The sequence below is a fragment of the Grammomys surdaster genome, unplaced genomic scaffold, assembly GCF_004785775.1.
Source record: "Grammomys surdaster isolate TR1022 unplaced genomic scaffold, NIH_TR_1.0 221, whole genome shotgun sequence".
NCBI lineage: Eukaryota > Metazoa > Chordata > Mammalia > Rodentia > Muridae > Grammomys > Grammomys surdaster.
This window is the reverse complement of record NW_021604666.1, coordinates 162,545-180,997: the sequence shown is the minus strand read 5'-3', so window position 1 is coordinate 180,997 and position 18,453 is coordinate 162,545. Positions and strand designations below refer to the sequence as shown.

At 39.4% G+C, this 18,453-nt stretch overlaps 1 protein-coding gene and 1 pseudogene across 1 annotated transcript in view; one reads left to right on the top strand and one right to left on the bottom strand.

Moving 5' to 3' along the window:
• Thsd7b (thrombospondin type 1 domain containing 7B) overlaps window positions 1-13,019 on the top strand; it is an 834,275-nt gene extending 821,256 nt beyond the window's left edge. Inside the window, exons 27-28 of the mRNA XM_028773130.1 lie at window positions 4,295-4,382; window positions 11,842-13,019. Of these exons, the coding sequence (XP_028628963.1) occupies window positions 4,295-4,382; window positions 11,842-11,923 (170 nt within the window). The 3' untranslated portion in view covers window positions 11,924-13,019. The remainder of the gene's footprint in view (window positions 1-4,294; window positions 4,383-11,841) is intronic.
• Window positions 13,020-16,234: 3,215 nt separating this feature from the next.
• On the bottom strand, window positions 16,235-17,974 carry LOC114625769 (annotated as a pseudogene).
• Between the last annotated feature and the right edge of the window lie 479 nt (window positions 17,975-18,453).

The window sequence follows — 18,453 nt, the reverse complement described above, 5'->3', positions numbered from 1 at the left end:
AGAGAGAGAGAGAGAGAGAGAGAGAGAGAGAGAGAGAGAGAACAAAAGGTATCCTTAATCTCTAACATATGAATAGACTACAGGATCTAACTAAAGCACCAACAATATCATGTGTGGTGGTAAACAAGCATATGTGTCAATGTATAAATAAATAAAAATGGATGTGTACAGGTATATAAACACATGCAAAAATGTATACGCATGCACATACGTGAAGATTTATAGATGCATACTAAAATGTGTGCATATACATGCATGCATGTGTGGGTCCATATATGTAGATATATCAACATTTTTTGCGCGTTTGCATGTGCTGTGCCAGCATGTGTATGTACATGTCTTCATGTGGTGGGGCACATGTGTTTGTGTGAATGCACATGTTTTTGTGTGTATATTTGCATGGAGACCCAAGGTTGTCATCAAGTGTATTCCTCCATTGCTCTTCCTAAATACTGAGGCAGTGGCTCTCAGGTGAATATAGAGACCCCAACCAGCTAGTCTATCTAACCAGCTTGCTCTGGGGCTCTCCTGTTTATGACTTGAACATGCTGGGATTACAGTTACACCACCATGGCTGCCGGGCTTTTATGTGAGTGCTAGGTATCTGAACTACAGTACTTGTGTGGTAAGTGCTGTGGCCACAAAATAATCTCCCCTAAACATGTTTCAGCCTGATCAGTTTAATGGTAAGAGAACACAGTCTGAAGCCACTCTCAGGGAACACAGAGACTGTCATAATATATTTAGCTGCCACATGTTTCAATGTAAAATGTCTCTCTTAAGAATCCATCCTGCACATACGCACACGTAAGAGTATGAATGGCTCCTGTTACAAATGACGAGTGCTTATTTTTAAAATGTGTGGAGGCATCTGAGATTCCCATAAATGAAAGACTGTGAAAACATGAACATGGTTGAACTGTGGGATGTGTCTTATGGATACACTGAAACGAGGTAAATCTGCTTCTGTAAACTAGGACTACCAGCAATCCATCCACACTGGGTAATAAAAACCAGAGAATTGGCAACCAAATAATACTCATCATACAGTTTTTATTTCTAAAGCTATATGCATTCATGTGCTTGTGTGTGTATGTTCATGGGTGCATTCAGATGTCTATCCATGTAAATCAAAACTGAAAAGGTCCACAGACATTGGAGTGGGGAATAGCTTGCACGAGAGAAGTGAAGGGTTACAGAAAGACATTTTTACCCTACATTCCTTTAAATAGTTTGAACTTTTAGTCTCATTATACTGCTACAAATGTGCATTTATATATTAAATTAATTATTAAATTCACCCTAAAATAACCTTCTGTCCCACCATGTTCATCTACAGTGAAATAAAAGCACTAGGCCATCTTGGGCTCTGAGCTCTGAGGTTCTATGTTAGGAACATTTTTTTGCTCTGATCGTCAAAAAAAAAGCTCAGGATGGAGAATTTTATCACCAGTGTTTCAGAACAATCATTCTCAACCTTTTAAAAGACGTTTATAACCACAGAAATATATAATTTCACTGAACATCTTTCTCAAGTGAGTCTCTAGTTGAGGCTTGAAAAAAATGTAGTGAATTGCAGTGTGATCTAACTGTGCTGTTACTTTAAACAAAAGCATTTTACAGTACACTCTGGTGGTTGTCCATCCCATAAGACTTTAGTGTAATATGCTACAGTGTGCACTATGGACCCAGTGTGTGGTGAATCTGAATCCCAGAGTATTTCTTTCACAAAGAAATGCCATTCCTTTGGGATGCTAACAATTGCCTTTGCCAGCCCACTTACAAATCTAGTTAGCCACATGCTCACACTAAGTGGAGGGAGAATTAAATTGTCAGAAACAATTTCTGTCATATATATGAAAATCCTAGTTCATCTAAAATATATTTTACATAGAAAAGAAGTCACAGATAGACCATAATATTTACTTGACTACTAAGTTTCATTTAACTGCAGTAGGTATGAAATCTAAAATGATGTTTCCTTCTACACAGATGGTCATAAATTTATAGTACTATAGAGATAGAGATAGACAGAAGATATAGATGATACAGATATAGAAGATAAAGATATAAATAAATACAGATTAGGCGCAGATATAGATATATCTCTCACAGAACCCAGCTAGTACTGCCTATGTCCCCACACGGTTGCAGAGACATCCACTGTAGTGTGGTCAACCTACTAGGTTGACCTATAGCCTTTAAAAACAATAACAACAACAACAAAAACCATAACTCTCCCTTCCCAGCATCCCCTGTTACTAGCACCTCAGGTGGTGTGGGGCTCTGTGCCCCTCCCCATCCCCACTGGAATGTTGATTGACTTGTTCTTTTTTTTGACACTTTATTTATTTACATTTCAAATGTTATCCCCCTCACCAGTTTCCCCTCTGCAAACCTCCTATCCCATCCCCCTTCCCCCTGCTTCTATGAGGGTATTTCCCCCACCCACCCAACCACTCCCTGCTCATCACCCTGGAATTCCCCTACCCTGGGACATAGAGCCTTCACAGAACCAAGGGCCTCTCCTCCTATTGATGCCAGATAATGTCATCCTCTCCTACATATGCAGCTAGAGCCATGGGTCCCTCCATGTGTACTCTGGTTGGTGGTTTAGTCTCTGGGAGCTCTAAGGGGTCTGGTTGGTTGATATTGTTGTTCTTCCTATGGGGTGGAAAATCCCTTCAGTTTCTTTAGTCCTTTCCCTAACTCCTCCATTGGGGTCCCCGTGCTCAGTCCAATGGTTGGCTTCGAGCATCCGCAAATGGCAATACAGGGACAAAGTCTGGAGCAGAGACTGAAGGAAAGACCATGCTGAGACTTCCCCACCTGGGGAACCATCCCATATACAGACACTAAACCGAGACACTATGGTGAATGCAAAGAAGTGCTTGCTGACAGGAGCCTGATATAGCTGTCTCTGGAGAGGCACTGCTAGATCCTGTCCAATACAGATAGGCTTGCTCTTGATCAGCTGTTGTGCAGACAGCCACAGCTGCTGTGAGTTCCTGGAGTTAATAAAGGCAGAAGTCCTGTCCTGTCCTGTCCAGAAAACACCATTCCACCAAAGTCCTTTCTGGCAAGGGGCTGGTCTCAATTTTCTGCCCCCTCCTCCATGATGCTTCTTGGACTTTGGGGGAAGGGTGTGATACAGATAACCCACTTGATTATTTGAATTCACCTAATTTCATTCATCTGAAAGAGTTACCGAAGTGTGGATTCTAGTCCTCTTTCCATTCAGGCTAAAAAGACAATCGAAGAAGTGTGGTTATCTTTGTAACTGCAGGGTTTTTGTCCTTGTCCTTTGTGTTGTGAGAAACTTTGGTGATGTTTTTATATGGCATGTGTGACTTTAAGAATCTTCAACAAGTTCAAAACTCCTCCAGTCAGTCTGATCAATTTCTGATGTTTATATGTCACATTGGGAGTGGGAGCTTGGGTTCTATATTTCAGTTTTTATTTTTACTTTATTTTTCTCTCCCTTTGCTGTCATTATTCTTTTATATTTAACAGCAATCACCAATGTATAGCTTACAACTATGGACATTTGTGAATTCAGGTGAAAAAGAAATTATTTAGCAAGAAATTGTATTTACTGCAATGCAGTTATGACCTTATAGGTTTCATATGTTTGTTCATTTCTTGAGACAAAGAAGACCTCAAACTTGTAGTAACCCTTTTGAGTACTGGGATTACAGGCCTGTCCCACCACACTTAGCTAACAATCTGATGTTTGTAATGGCTAAAAATTAGAGTGACATAAACTGATCATATCTGGAAAGTCCACACCAACTGGTATAATACCGTATAATTTATTTTGTTTTTTAAATTAGCAATTTTATTTTTTGAGGCTTTAGAACAATTACCATTTTACCTTGCTCCTTCCAAACCATTGCAAATAGTGCTCCTTGCTCTTTTTCAAATTTGTGGCCTAAATTTCTATTACTTGTTGTTTCAATTATCTCTAGTAAATAATCCACATTCTCACGATGCTCAGGAGAGAGTATTGTCAACATTGGACTCCTTGGGGGAGCTCACGGATCATCGCAAAACATGGCTAACTTCTCCCATTGAGTAATTGCTAGCTTAGGCATCCATTTCAGGTCTAGAATTAGTCATTGGCTCTGGGCTATCAAACATTAGGTTACTGAGTGCGTGCGTGCGTGCGTGCGTGCGTGCGTGCGTGCGTGCGTGCGTGTGTGTGTGTGTGTGTGTGTGTGTGTGTGCTTTCTCTCCTAAATGTTGTAGACGTCCATGCGCTAGCTAATGCTGTTGTGTTATTTGTCTTCAACAGATGGCCGAGTAAAAATTTGGGTTTACGGCGTTTCCGGTGGCAGTTTTCTTATCATGATCTTCCTAGTATTTACTTCCTATCTTGTTTGGTAAGTACCAAAGAACATAAATCATATACACCCTGTTTCTGTGTGGGGGATGTAAAAATGAAACTACATTTTTAAAACATTGATGAAAATGAAAGGAACCTTTGCCAATACTGTTACCACTTGATAACACATTCTTATTTGGGTTTTGGTTAATATTAGAAGATATAAAAAGTCACAACACAGATGGTCGAGGTAGAGAACTGGACCTGAGACCTCAGGAGGAGGAAGCAGTTTCTTAACCACTGAGCCACGGCTACAGCATATTAGATGCAAATATTGAGGTCAGTTCTAGGTTGATGGACTAACAATACAATAAATGCAAATAGTCAAGGAACAAGCAAGAGAATAAACACAAATAATCAAAGAACAAGCAAGGCAATATTTGCATCTACTGTATTGCTAGTCCATCAACCTAGAACTGATCTCAATACATGCATTTAATTAAAATAATATACAGGCAAAAGGGAGGAGGGAGATGGGATGGGGATTCTAAGGAGGGGAAATGAGGAAAGGAGGATGACATCTGAAATGTAAATAAAATATCCAATTAAAAAAGAAGAAGATATAAAAGACAAACTGTGTCTTGGCACTTGTGCACTTAGCATTTGGTTTGGAATGTAGGTTTACCATTGTGCACATAAGGCATCTCCTCAACACTGATGCTGACTTCCATACCCAAGAACCGGAAATTAGTTACCTTTGGATGTGGCCAAGACTTCTCTACATATATTAATTTCCCATGTAATTCTGATCTTTTGCCAATCTGAGAACATGACTTTAGATAATCCTAGATATAAAATTATTCCTAGTTATTGTCAGTTCTTATTATGACCTGTATTGAAAAGTTAGGGTAAATTAACCAGTTGGTTTCTTCTTGTTGGTGCATTTTTAATAACAAAGATAATATTTAAAGCATCCACATCTAATTAGCTGTCAATTCCAGAGTCCCCACTTTGCAAGTGACTACTAGTCCTACTGCCTACTCTCTGGAAATGCTAATTAGTTGATTGCTATTGCACAGAATATATTTTAGTTGATTAGCAGTTCTTGAGACTACAGCCACATAAATAAATTTGAATAATTTAAAGTATGTGAAGAATATGATATTAACTTCTAAAGCAACATTTTCAAGAATATTTTTATGAGATCAAAGTGTTGTTGGGTTTTTTCCTCCCAACTGAGATATGTATATTACTCATTTGTCTCAGAATATTTGAGAATTTTTATCCAAGTTTTAATCTTGAATCAAATCTGTATACTTACCTTCAAATTCTGTTTCTAAGGCTACACAGACTTTTAAATCTTTGCTTTTGGCCAGTTAAAATTGGTAAAGAAAATCAAATGACTCTTATCCCTCTTGCTACCTGTAGTGATCAAGATTGAATTCTTAGAAATAATATTTCTACCCAGCTAGTATTTCCAGAGTGTTGTAATAAAAAGTGCTGTCTCCAGCAGTTACCAACCCTGTAATCAAATGATTGGACCAGCTTAAGTGTTTCAGCTGGTAAGTTTGGCAAGTACTTCGGACATCTTGTCACAATGAACACATGTGAGTTTGAATGCTTTCGGGAGCTTCAGTGTCTTCTAAGGTACCTGCCACCAGAAAAGGTTAGAAAGTGGGCCGTTCTGAAAGTCATAGCAAGAGGATATGAAGGGAATCAAGGTTTATAGAACAATGTTCTTCAAGTTGCAGACAATAAGGTTCCAGATCATTGGTTGATCAGTTTTATATTGTCAGCAATATAAAAACAAGTAACTTCCTCCATATTAAGAGCCTCATCCCCAATCTAGATTCTGTTGTCCCAAGAATACTCTTATACTCAAGAAATTAAAAACTAGCATGCAGTTTTTAGTATATCTAGATGTAAAAATATTCATGTAGATTCATTAATATTTCCTTTGTTATTTTTCTCCCTTCCTAACAGCTTACATATTTTTAAACTATAATCCACTCTCCCAGCAGCAAATATTTAATAAGACTGTATATAACTCCAAGCTCTGGGATTCTGAATTCTGATAGTAGGATTTTTTTTTAACCAATCCTCTGTTCTGTCACTGTCTCTGTCTGTTTGTTTCTGTCTCTCTGTCTTATTCTCTCTGTCTTTCTCTCTCCCCATCCCCCACCTGTGTGTGTGTGTGTGTGTGTGTGTGTGTGTGTGTGTGTGTGTGTGTTTTCATCTCTTTTGCTTCCTCCCTCCCAGGCTCTAGTAGACCTGGATGATCTAAACTCAAGTTAATTTTCCAGACTTAGGCTCCAAAATAGTGGGACTAGGAGTGTGTGACCAGGCTTGTTCAGAAGATCCAATTACAAGATAATAGTAGAATGTCTCCCTTATATTTCAGTGGCCAACTTACATTGCATAGAAACCTCACATTTGGGTTTACACACCATTTTTCCTTCATTTTATGACCATATTAGTCTTCTTAAAACACATTTCCAATGATATCACCTCACTTCTCTTCTTTAAACCGTTAGTAATGTCACATTTTATTGATGAAGTCAGGTGATGTTTCATTGTCTAGCTGAATGCCGAGAGTCTTTCATGACCCAAACCCAAACAACTCTCAACCTCATCTTCTGCTATTCCCTGGACCCTGGGCTAGCTAACTTGTACTGTGCAGATCCTAATCCTTTATCTTTATTATCTTACAGGGCTAAGTGTCTTTGAAAATTTGTCCAGCTTAAATATTTTTTCCAGATAGATTAAATAAGAAAAACATTTTACTCAAGTATTTAGTCAATTTGCTTTATCATATACCCAATCACAAAGCCTGTGTCATATATTAATATTTAGCTTAAAGTATTGGCTTCTCTCATTTCACAGTAGTAAGGGTTTCATGCCGCATTCATGTGTACTTTCACGCCTGCCACTTGGTGATCTCCTCAGCTCCTCCATTGGCAATCAAGTCTACTCTTCCCTTTGCTGTATTCATTTAAACACAGATGGCTGAGTACAGCCTCTCTGTAGATCTGTGCTGCTCTTACAGATGTTTTATCCCAAAAGTCAACTCTGTCTAGTCACATTTCTGTGCTTGTGGTTATTTACAATCTCCTTTCTATATAACAAATGTATTTCTCACAGTTTCATCCTCATGACCCCTTCATCAATAATGAAGTTTGTATCAGCTAATATCGTTTAGCCCACTCTTCCAGTAAAATTCAAATTCCAAACTTTTTTCTTTTCTAAGAGCCTGAAATGATTTGTCCGTGTCACTTGCCCTGTGGTGTTTGCTTCGTGCTGACTGTGTAGATGCTGGCATAGTTATCTTTCAACATTCTACCAAACCCCAAAGACCTTAGAGGGGGGGACTATGTTGACTATGTTTTATAGATTCTTTTATACCACAAATTTGAATCATTATCAATTGAGCACCTAGAAAAGTGAATGAATGAATAAATAATTTGATTAATTGAAAGAACTTTTGTTTTAAGAATTTAGGGTTTGTGGAAGCATAAAAGTCAAATATTTTTGTTAGCCATAGAAATACTGCATGGAAACTGCTTTCCTTAACCCCCATGCTTGTTTCACAGTGTCATTGTTATCCTTCCTGTTTTAAGGAATGGTTAACTGAAATACTATCTCTGTACCTGGCTTATAGAATCAACTCTGGATTTGGCTAATCCCCAAATCCAGGCTGCTCCTGTGCTACCTCTCCCCTAAAAAACCCTGCAGGTTTCTCATGTACGATGTGATGTCCTAGATTTCCACCTTAGATGTCCTAAATTTGTACAGGTGAGCAAGCCACAGCCCTGGAAAGACATGCTCTTCACTGTCTCAAAGGAGCTGCCTACAGAAACCCTAGTAGAGGTTTTCATGGCATCTCCTTCTATCAAATGGCTTGCAGGAGCTTTAAAAGATGATAGTTTGGAGATATTATACTTTCCACCAAAATAAAAAGTTTATGATAGGAAATGTTTTACCATATGCCAGGATTTAGACTTTATATGTTAACTAAAAGCAATCTATAATAAAACTTGGGAGGACTTCTAAGAAAAGCATAAAAAACAGCTTCCCTAAGCAATCCTTTCCATGGTGACCTTCTGAGCATCTGCCATCGGTGTTGGGGATTTTGAAAATTTCCCCTTCTCAAGTTATTCTGGTTATTCAGATTTGCTCAAGTTGCTCACCAGGTGAGCTCATGGTTAACCTGGACATAGTGCCTAGAAGACACTCTGGGTAACTATGTCCATTCTGGCATCATGTTTGGTAACAGGTTCTTCATCCATAGTTGAGAGGACTATCCTGGCTTCCAGAGGCTTATCTCTCAAAGATAGCTATCAGATTAAAAATATTCCCTGCTTCCATCAAATGATGCAACTTTGGCTAGCTTAGGGGTATTCCTTGTGGGTTGCATTCCAAGACACTTGGAGTTGTCAGCAGCTTGCTTGTCAGTCTGTTTTCTTGGATAAATGCATTCTTACTCTTTGCTAAAACGCCAATATCCTTGAAAGAGGTCACTGGAAATCATGTCTTCAATGATTCCTCCCAGCCAGGACAGCAGCATAGTCGCATGCTTCTTGTGATTTTGTAAGCTGTCCTGGCAGTCTAGAGTACTCTGTCAGGCTCAACAGGAGAGAAACATGTGAGGGGCTGGATGCTGGTTGGGCACTGGTGCTGGGAGTTGTGGCCTATTCGTAGATGTTTATGATTCCTGGTTTTGCTTGAGGGAGAAGGATGATCATGCTTTTCCTAAATCGGAGTTTAGGGGGGTAAAAGAATAAACAATTATCTTAAAGAAGGATATTCTTCCAACAGAGCAGAAGAAAAGGGAGCTAAGAACTCCAGAGACAATCCTTTTAACTGATGGGTTTTCACACGAAGGCCAGGTGCACCCTTCCTTTTAGGAGGCTTTTTAACTGGCCTAGGAGTATTGTCAAACCACAGATGCCCAGGGATCTGTGTTCTGGATTTCCCAAATTGGCATTAAGGAGAAATTTCATTTGTTTTAAATACTCCAAAGGTTCTCAGATCTTATGTATTCAGAGTTGAGACCTTTTAGGCTTATAGTGTTCATGGATTACACACTCTGGAATGAGTGACAGAGAACAAAGTTCTAATCTCAGTGACTGTAGGCCATCATGGCCCACCAGGGTCTCTTGTCCTCCACTGTCTCAGAGGTGGACACCATGCTCATAAATCTACATATGGAAGCAGATATAAAAACCTCTGTGCACATTTCGAGCAGAGTTTTCCAGGCCCCACTCATAGAGCCTAGCCAAGTTTACATGTCTCCCAGGCAATGATTTTATCTCCTCATACAAATCTAGTCATTGTTGTTCCTTGTCTTCACTCCCTGGGGCCTCAGATCTCATTTTTCTTCACCTAACAGCATGTAGCACATGCAAAATAAGGGCAGACTGCCAAAACCTTTAGTAGGCTCTACAATTCTCGGTCCTTTATTTATCCCCTGTTCTTTTACACATAGTGGACACAAGAGGATATCTTTATCATTTTCAGAAGAAAGGTGTCACTTCCAGGTTAAACGCATTGGTCAGCATCCCAAGAACCTTGTTTTAAGCCAGGTTCATCATCTGTGATAGAAGCTCCACCCAGCGACAAATAAAGCCTCTGGAATATACTTACGATTCAAAAGGATGAAGTTAAATTGTATGCTAGTCAAGTAATTATGCAATCCAATAAGGCTCTGAGAACTGGAGAGGGCCTCCAAGGCAGAATATCTGAAGCTTGAGCTCTCTCTGCAGAAGATTCTAAATCAAGTTGCTACTTCCCCTCAGCCTCTCTGCCTGGAAGCTATTTGCCTGCAGCCTGGATCTAGCACTCAACAGATCCTCAGTGGGAGCCCACTGCATGCCAGATGCTGGGTGAGAGCCCCTAAGATGTATGGTTCCATTCAGGAGAGTTTCAGAAATTATTTTTTATCTCTTTAGTTCATATGACTTGCTTCAGACATCAATCAGAAAAAAAATAGTTTTGCTCCTTAAATTACAACGTGGGCATCTTAAATTAGGAAATCCTTCCTATAACTGATTCTGTCAAACTTTTCATATTCAAATACATTCAGATAACAGAAAATTCATCACTTTAACCATTGGATGAAAGAAGCTAAACACAAAGGCCACAGCTGGTAGACTCCATTTGTATGAGATATCTATATCATCGAGAGATGCATGGAGGCAAAAGGTTGATTAGCAGTTGCCAGGAAACACAGAAGGGGAAGCAGGGGATACTGTGCAGTGATAAACATGCTCCCATGACAGATGCCGATGACAGCAGATGACACAGTAGTAAATCCTACTACTGCCGTTTATAAACTAAAATTGTTTCGTTTTAATTTAAATTTGGTCTGGATATAAAATCCAATCCACTTTTTCCAGACAAAGAAGAATGTCACTTCTTACAAGTACCTCCCTCTCCAAGCAGTTCCAGGACTTATTGAAAGAATAAATATCACATGCTCAGCACAGGCTTGGCCCTCAGTCTACACTGAATAACAATGAATAATAGATGCTAGTGTACACTATATGCCATAGCAATCTGGGAAGGAGAGAGAGAGAGAGAGAGAGAGAGAGAGAGAGAGAGAGAGAGAGAGAGAGAGAGAGAGAGAGAGAGAGAGATCCATGAATGATGAGGACAGAGTAGAAGAGAACTAGCCTCTGAAGATATGACCAAGGCCAGGCTCTAAGATGAAAAGAGTCTATGTGGAGAAGAAAAGTAGACAACAAATTTTCAGTTATAAATAAGAAAAAGAATGAAAGCACATGGTAGATCTCCACATGATTTGGCATGCTGGGTTCTGTATGTATAGGAAAAGTATTCTCTCTATATATAACAAAGTTTCCATTCACAGGTAAGGCGGAGTGAGAATGATTTTTTTCTACAACTAGTGAACTCGTTCTACTAGGTTACAGTGGGTTGACAGCCAAATAAATAACAGTTTTCAGGCCAGAGCAAGGCCCAGGAGTCTGGCTGCTCCAGCTGCTTAGAATGGTAAACATCTGGGATGCGGAGGTCACGGTAGCTTAGGAATTAGTGAACAGCAGATGTTCACCTTCCTGTGTGTGCAAGAACAAATACAGAAAATGGCTCTTCTCCTCAATACACTAACCATTTTTAAGATTTTTGAAAAGGTGGTGGCTTAATATTTTAAAAGAGTTAAATTGAGGAATACAGGCATATACCAAAAAAAATTCCACTTTCTAATCATGTTGGCTACATATACCCCTATACTGTGGGTCCAGTGAAGCTGGAGTCAGCTTAGCTTGGGATAGCATGAGCTATGAGGTTCATACAATAGTAAACCTTACCACAGTGTACTTCTCCAACTTTATCTCCATTGATAAGAGTTGCATGGCTAATTCAAAAGAGAAGGTGCATACTTACTAATAACTGAGTCATTTCTAATTTTCCCACTTGAATTCTAAGTCTTTAATATTGTCTTTGACAGCTGAAGCAAAGCTCTATTACTGTTATCTGAAAAATTCTTTTTCCCTTTGCAGCAAGAAGCCAAAACCACATCAAAGCACACCTCGCCATCAGAAGCCACTGACCTTGGCCTACGATGGAGACTTGGACATGTAACTTGAAAAAGGAATCCAAATGTAGACATCAACTGCTGCCTTAAATGCTTTCTCTTTTGTAGCTCTCAGACTTCTCAGTTCTTTGAGGAATCTCCCGATGTGATACCTTGGGCAGAATACGAATACTGCAAAAGTAATAGTGCCCCAACTTCATTTGGACATGGAGTCAAGGATTAATGGGTCTGCTATTTTGTTTTCAAGTTGTTTGTGAGTGTGTTTTGCTTTTTTGGTTTTCCCAAGAGGCCTGAAAACCCTTCTCTTCCTGTTTGAAAATGAGAGGAAGAGAACCTGAAGGATTTCGCACAGACTTGAGTAAACTTGATCCTCAGCCGCATATTGACAATCCACGGGAAAGTCCAATCGAGGCATTTACTGTAAATGGCGAGTCTGACACTGTATTGTTACGCACTATATTAGTGCAGAGTCCTTATTCCCATACTTCAACATGAGTTTTCTAGAGTTTACATTGGTTTGAAAATTTGCAATTGGATTACCTATTTTCATGAACACAGAGAGAATGGGTTACCATTTCAGAAGTTCTCTGAGTTTTTACCTTTAAATAATGTATTTTATTTTGTAGCCAGGGGATGATGGCACTTTGTGGGCTGCATCTATTGAGACAGAAGAGTGTGTATTACAACTGGACTAGAGTAAAATGGGTAGTTTCTGGATGAAATGTGTACTGAGTGTTAGCAAGGAAGTTAGATGAATGTACTGGAGAATGAGGTAGACTATTTGATAACTAAAATTGTATTTTAACAAAATCTTAGCTGTGTAGATATAGCATTGATCACACACAGTTGTAATTCAGTTTAATGTTGACCAAAATATGCTTTTGTAATTTCAATTTTCTTATCTGAATATTTATAAATTATTTTGAATTTAATTATCTGACCTCATTTAATATACATTGAACACCAATCCTGTTTGTAGCAAGTCTTGTTTTTATAAGGTTTCAATAATATCTAAAACAACACATTATAAAGCTGAGACCATTTTATGAACTAATCCTTTGTAATCCCGGATGTTGGAAGTAAGAAGGTGCCATTGTGTGCTATGGATTTGTCTTTATAACAAATAAAGTGCTCAAGAGACTGTAACACTGGCTGGTTTATATTTATTCATTCTGAAGCCCTGTGCTTTGACAAAAACAATTTAATACTCATTTCCCTGTGCCACCATTTTAAATATTGACAGATAAAAATCACATTGATAGAGAAAAAGAAACCCTGGTTTCTCAATATTATCAACTGTACCAATATATAGGCATCAATCACAGAGACTGAGAAACATGGAAGGAAGATTTATAGCCTGGATGGTATCAGACCAACGAACTACTGTTACCCTGGAAACATCGATATGTAAATGACCCAGGAGAACTAAGAAACTGGTAAAGACAGAAAGATGTGAAGGAACAAAACGGGTGTTGTAATTCACATGGTGACATTGTTAACTGTCCAACAATTAGGCAAGCCTTTTATAATTGTTCTTCACCAATGCTGCCAAGTTTTACAGAAACAGGAAGTGAAAGAGATTACCTTACTACCAACACTCTCAGAGCTGACCTTTCATTGTTTAGTTTCTCTGAAATATCAGCCATGCTAGAAGCAATTCAAAAGAGCCTAACTTGGAGACTAACCTGATACTACCTTTGACTGCTCATGTGACCTTTGACAGGAACATAAATTATAACCAAAGATGGGAAATAAAACATGATTTTTTAAAACATGCACATTAATAGTAAGTATAAAATCTTATTATTCAGTAAACATCATAAAAAATATTGTCTGTGATTAACAGTTTTTATAGCACATTCAGGATTGGGACACTGGGGTCATTACATGTTTTCATTCATTACAGATTCAACTATTATAATGTATATTGAATTTGCATTAAAATAATAGATTTTCTACATTTCTGACTTGGGTAAAATTATTTCTTCAATAATACAAATGACATGAAATGGTTTGATTTTTAGTTTACTCACACGTCTCACATATCATTGTCAATATAGATTCTATTTATTTATTAAAACAATACATATTTATTGAACATCTCCCAAAAATAGGCACAGTGGTCAGAGGTGCATTGCTGAATCAATAAAATATAGTCTTTTCTGACTTTCACAGTACTTTAAAATTATGCCACATAGATCCAAAGACAGGAATTCCACCCTGCTTTAGTAAAGACAACCAAACATTGCCAATAAAAGGGTATCTCCCAAGCTAACATTAGTTCCCAAAGTTTATTCACTGGGTATATGAATACTTGACATAGATAAAGCATATTGCTTATAAAACAAAACATAACTTTAATATGTATGATTCTCTGGAGTATAAAAGTATATGTCTGAAAACAAGTGCGGCTTCACTAAGTAGCTACTGGCCTTATATCATCTAATGTCATCTTTCAATTCACTACTATTATTTGGCAAATGGAACACAGCAATTATATAAATCCTAATGTCATATTGCTATTCACATACATCAGTGCATCCCTGAACCCTCATGAGAGAAGCTTCTCTTTGTAGTAGATAGTAATTAACACAGGGTCCCAGAGCTGTACAATGTACAGAGAATGAGAGATTCTGAAGCACTCAGCCCTAAATGAGATGTCTTTCTCAAACCCCTCCATTTAATATTAAGGGACTATGAGAAAGAGGAGGCAGAAAGAGGAGTTGGAAAAGCCAAAGTAGTTGATGACTCTAAGGAAAGTGTTCAGACACAATAGGCCTAAAGCACATATGAAGTCACAGAGACCATAGCTGCATGCACAAGGCCTGCACCAGACAGGGTCCCAGCATGTACAAGGGGAAGTGAACACAGGGTCCTACCTCTAAACAAGAGGCTATTTACAACTGTTACATGCTGGGAAAGGGAAATCAGATTTCTTCAGTGGAGTGTCACTAGATATATCAACCACTCTCCAGGGCAAGCCAAAAACCCAAGAGTAGCTGGCAAATACAAAATAGACTCCATCCTGTGTTTTGTAGTGTTGTGTTGTGCTTTGGGGCGTGTGTGTGTGTGTGTGTGTGTGTATGTGTGTGTGTGTTTGTGTTAGGGAATGTGTGTTAAAGTGTGTGTGCACTTTTGTTTACTATGAGCTTTTTTGTTGTTTGATTGGTTTGGATCTGTTGAGGGGAGGGGAGAAAAGGGGAGTGAAAGAATATGAAGTTGGTTGGATAAGGAGTCGGGGGAGGGGAGGAGCTGGGAGGAGTTGAGGAAGGGGAAAAATTATGATCAAAATATACTATATGTATAAAAATTAGTAAAACAGTAAAGTCACCTTTAATAGTGAAAATCAGAATAAATTCAAGCGTGTATCACTGAAAGTGTACAGCACATGCCACGGCCCATGTAAGTAGCTTGTAGAAATATTGATTTTGACAAGAAAAAGATCTTTCTTACTTTTGTATTAACTTTTTTTTAAGTTTTAAAGAATCATTTAATGTGTTGGCAGAACTGGCACAGACTGAGAAAGAATAAATAATAGTGCTTTTGGGAAGAGTAGTGATGAATTGGGTAGACAAAGAAAGCCTCATTGTGGACACAGTTACAGAGATAACTTGTGGAGGTGCAAAGTTGCTGAGTCCGTGACAGAAATGGCCCAACCCACCCAGATTTGGTTGTCATCTACAGGGAATAGACTAGGCCTAGTGAGCACAGGGAAGGGAGACTGGAGAACATCTGAGCAGGTCAGACAAGCATGTGTGTTCACACACCCCTCAGAGATTGCACTACAGAAACAACTGCTACTGAGATGGCAGCATGTCAGGCCATCTCAAATGCTGGAACCCAAGAAATCCTCACTGGGCTCGTGCAGCCAGGCACAGGCTTCTGGGTAAGATCCAAGCTTCCAGAGCTACAGGATTAATCAAATGTCCATGAATGAAAAAATATTTTTTTTTAGATGTTAATATCAAGTCAATAAGCTAGAATCACTTTATGTCTCATACCTCTCTACTACAAAGCTAGGCACAATCATTTTTTTCATTTTCCAATATAATATTGAAATAAGACAACCCCTTGATCATTGTTTAAGTAGAATTATGGGGTAGAGAAAAAACAATTAGCTACCAGATGTTAAAACTTAACTATCATAACTAGCCTTTAAGGGGTCTCTTGACCCAAACAAGTCTCACTACACCTGTGAAGGCTTTCCATCTGCCGTATTCATGTCTAAGTTAGGTGCAGATAACAGAGCCTGCCCAAGGTTGTTTCAAACATCTGAACTGATGAAAACATATTAAGTCATCCTCTGTATAGGTCAGCCTAGGCACAGAAGCCACAGGTGGCTAACTGGACAAGGATTCTCAGGACTGGATGTTGGTTGAATTGAGGATTCGAGAAGTAGCATCAGATCTGGAAGCCTTTGAAAGTTCTCGTGCTCAGGATGCTGCCACTGAGGTCCAAGTTCTCCTTGTTGGCCTAACCCAGGCAGTTCAAGGTGTTTTCTTTCCAGAACACAGAGGAGTGACTACTGACTTGCTGCTGCCAGAAGGGGGTAGTCGAGACAGAGGTGAATGGTACACTGATCCACCAAAGACAGGCCGAATGCTACTATTGGGTGTAGCACTAGACATGGTGGTAGTATTCACCTTGCGTACTTTGCCAGACTTGCTGGGAGTCTGTCCTGGTCTTTTGCTCGGTGTCCGGGGAGCACTGCCGTACAGCATCTCCGTCTCTGTCTGTTTCTTGTTCTTTAGTTGCCTCTCCTGTTTGGCTCACTCTTTCTCCAGCCAATGTAATTCCCACTGTCCTGTAACATACTCCATGAATTTCTGCCCGTTCACCACAAACGCTGTTGAGTGCTCTTGTTCCCATTGTTCAATCCGTGCTTTCAATTCCTCTTCCAGCTTAGGGAGTGTTTTCTGGAGCTTTGCTCGTTCCTTTTCTTCTTTTAAAAGATTTCCCCCTCGGTTTGTAAACCTACTTGGATCTGAAGCTTTTCTCTCAAACTCTAGGAAAAGTTTCCAGCTCTCTTCCCACTTCTGAACACCTTCAAACAGTTCCCTGTGAATGTCTTAGTAGTTTCTTAACCGTATAATCTCAACGTCATGAAGATGGAGCAGGTTTTCTGTGTAGTCCTCAGAATAGTAAGGGGCAAAAGCCTGCCTCTGTTCCTGGCTATAAAAACACTGGTCCCAGAACTGAGACAACTCTGCTCGAATTGTCTCAATCACTTGCCTTATGTTTTGCATTTTCAGTTCTTCTAACCGGTCCAATTCTAATTTCAGCGCATTCCTGATTTTGGTTTTTGACCCAGTCATAATTGCAGCCACAGGTTCTCGCTCTTCTTCAGGGGTTTGTAACCTATCCCAGAGCTCTCGGATTTGAGCATGGAACCCCTCACATTCTGCTTCATTTTGTGACTTTTTCATTTCCAGCTGCTTTAGCAACTTCTGTAATGTTGCAATGTTCTCCAGTGATAAACAAAGGGCACTTTCATCTTCACACACTACATCTCTCTCAAAGCTTGTATCCGGAGTTTGCTCTAATTCTTCCAACACAATATGATTTGTCTCTTAGTGTTGACAAATTGTTCATGCCTTGATTCCTTTGTTTCCCTCAATGTTGTCACACGCTGTCGGAATAGGTTCAGCTCTTCTAAGGTGGGGACAGAGGTGCTGTCCACATCACAGGCATACAAAGAACTTCACGGAGTTCTTGCTCTTGTTCTTGCAGTAGCTTAAGTTCCTGCTTTCTCTCCTTTTTCTATTTTCTTCTCAATTCTACTTGAGTGTGCAAATCTTTTTCTAGTTGCAAGACAGTTGTTTCTTTTTTTTCTGAAATGGCTTCACTTGTAACTCACTGCACAGGGTACTCAGCTCCTTCTGGCAGATGGATATGCTTCTGAGAAGCCTTTCCCACAGGCTCTCTTCTTCAGCAACCGTTCTATCCAGAAGATCCTTTATATGCTTCTTTACAACCTCGGTTCTTTGTAGTCTCTGCTTCTCTGGAATCCCAATCAATTCCCATATTTCCCGAAGGTGAGCTAGAGCTTTCTGGAGGCACACAACAGACTCCTCAGCTAGCACCTCACTTCTCCTCATGGTGGATGCTCCAAGCCATCCAGAATCGAGACCTTCCACTTCCTGCGCGCGGGACGGAGAACGGTAACCGGCCGCGGCTCACCTTCACTCCGTCTCATTGGATTAACTTTTTTAACTTAGAAATTTTACATAAACATATGGATTTCTTGCTTCCCTGGAAAACTCAGATTTTACATGAAGAGAGAAATCTGTAATCTATGGGAAGCGTTGCTGGCGGACATTGACGTGAGACCAGCTAATGTCAAGGCCAAAAATAGGACTAAACTTGATGCTGACTGTAGACACAGTGAAAACCAGTAAGAATGGCAGTGTGGACCCAGGAAGATGGCATGATGCTTGCAAATCCTCTCTCTCAGTAAGAAACCCCCAGAAAAAAACTCAATACTTTAATACTGCAATGCAGCAGCCCATACATGATGGTTCAGGAGCCAAATTTTTATACATATTTTGTAAATTTTTGAGTAAGTTCAGGACTTTAT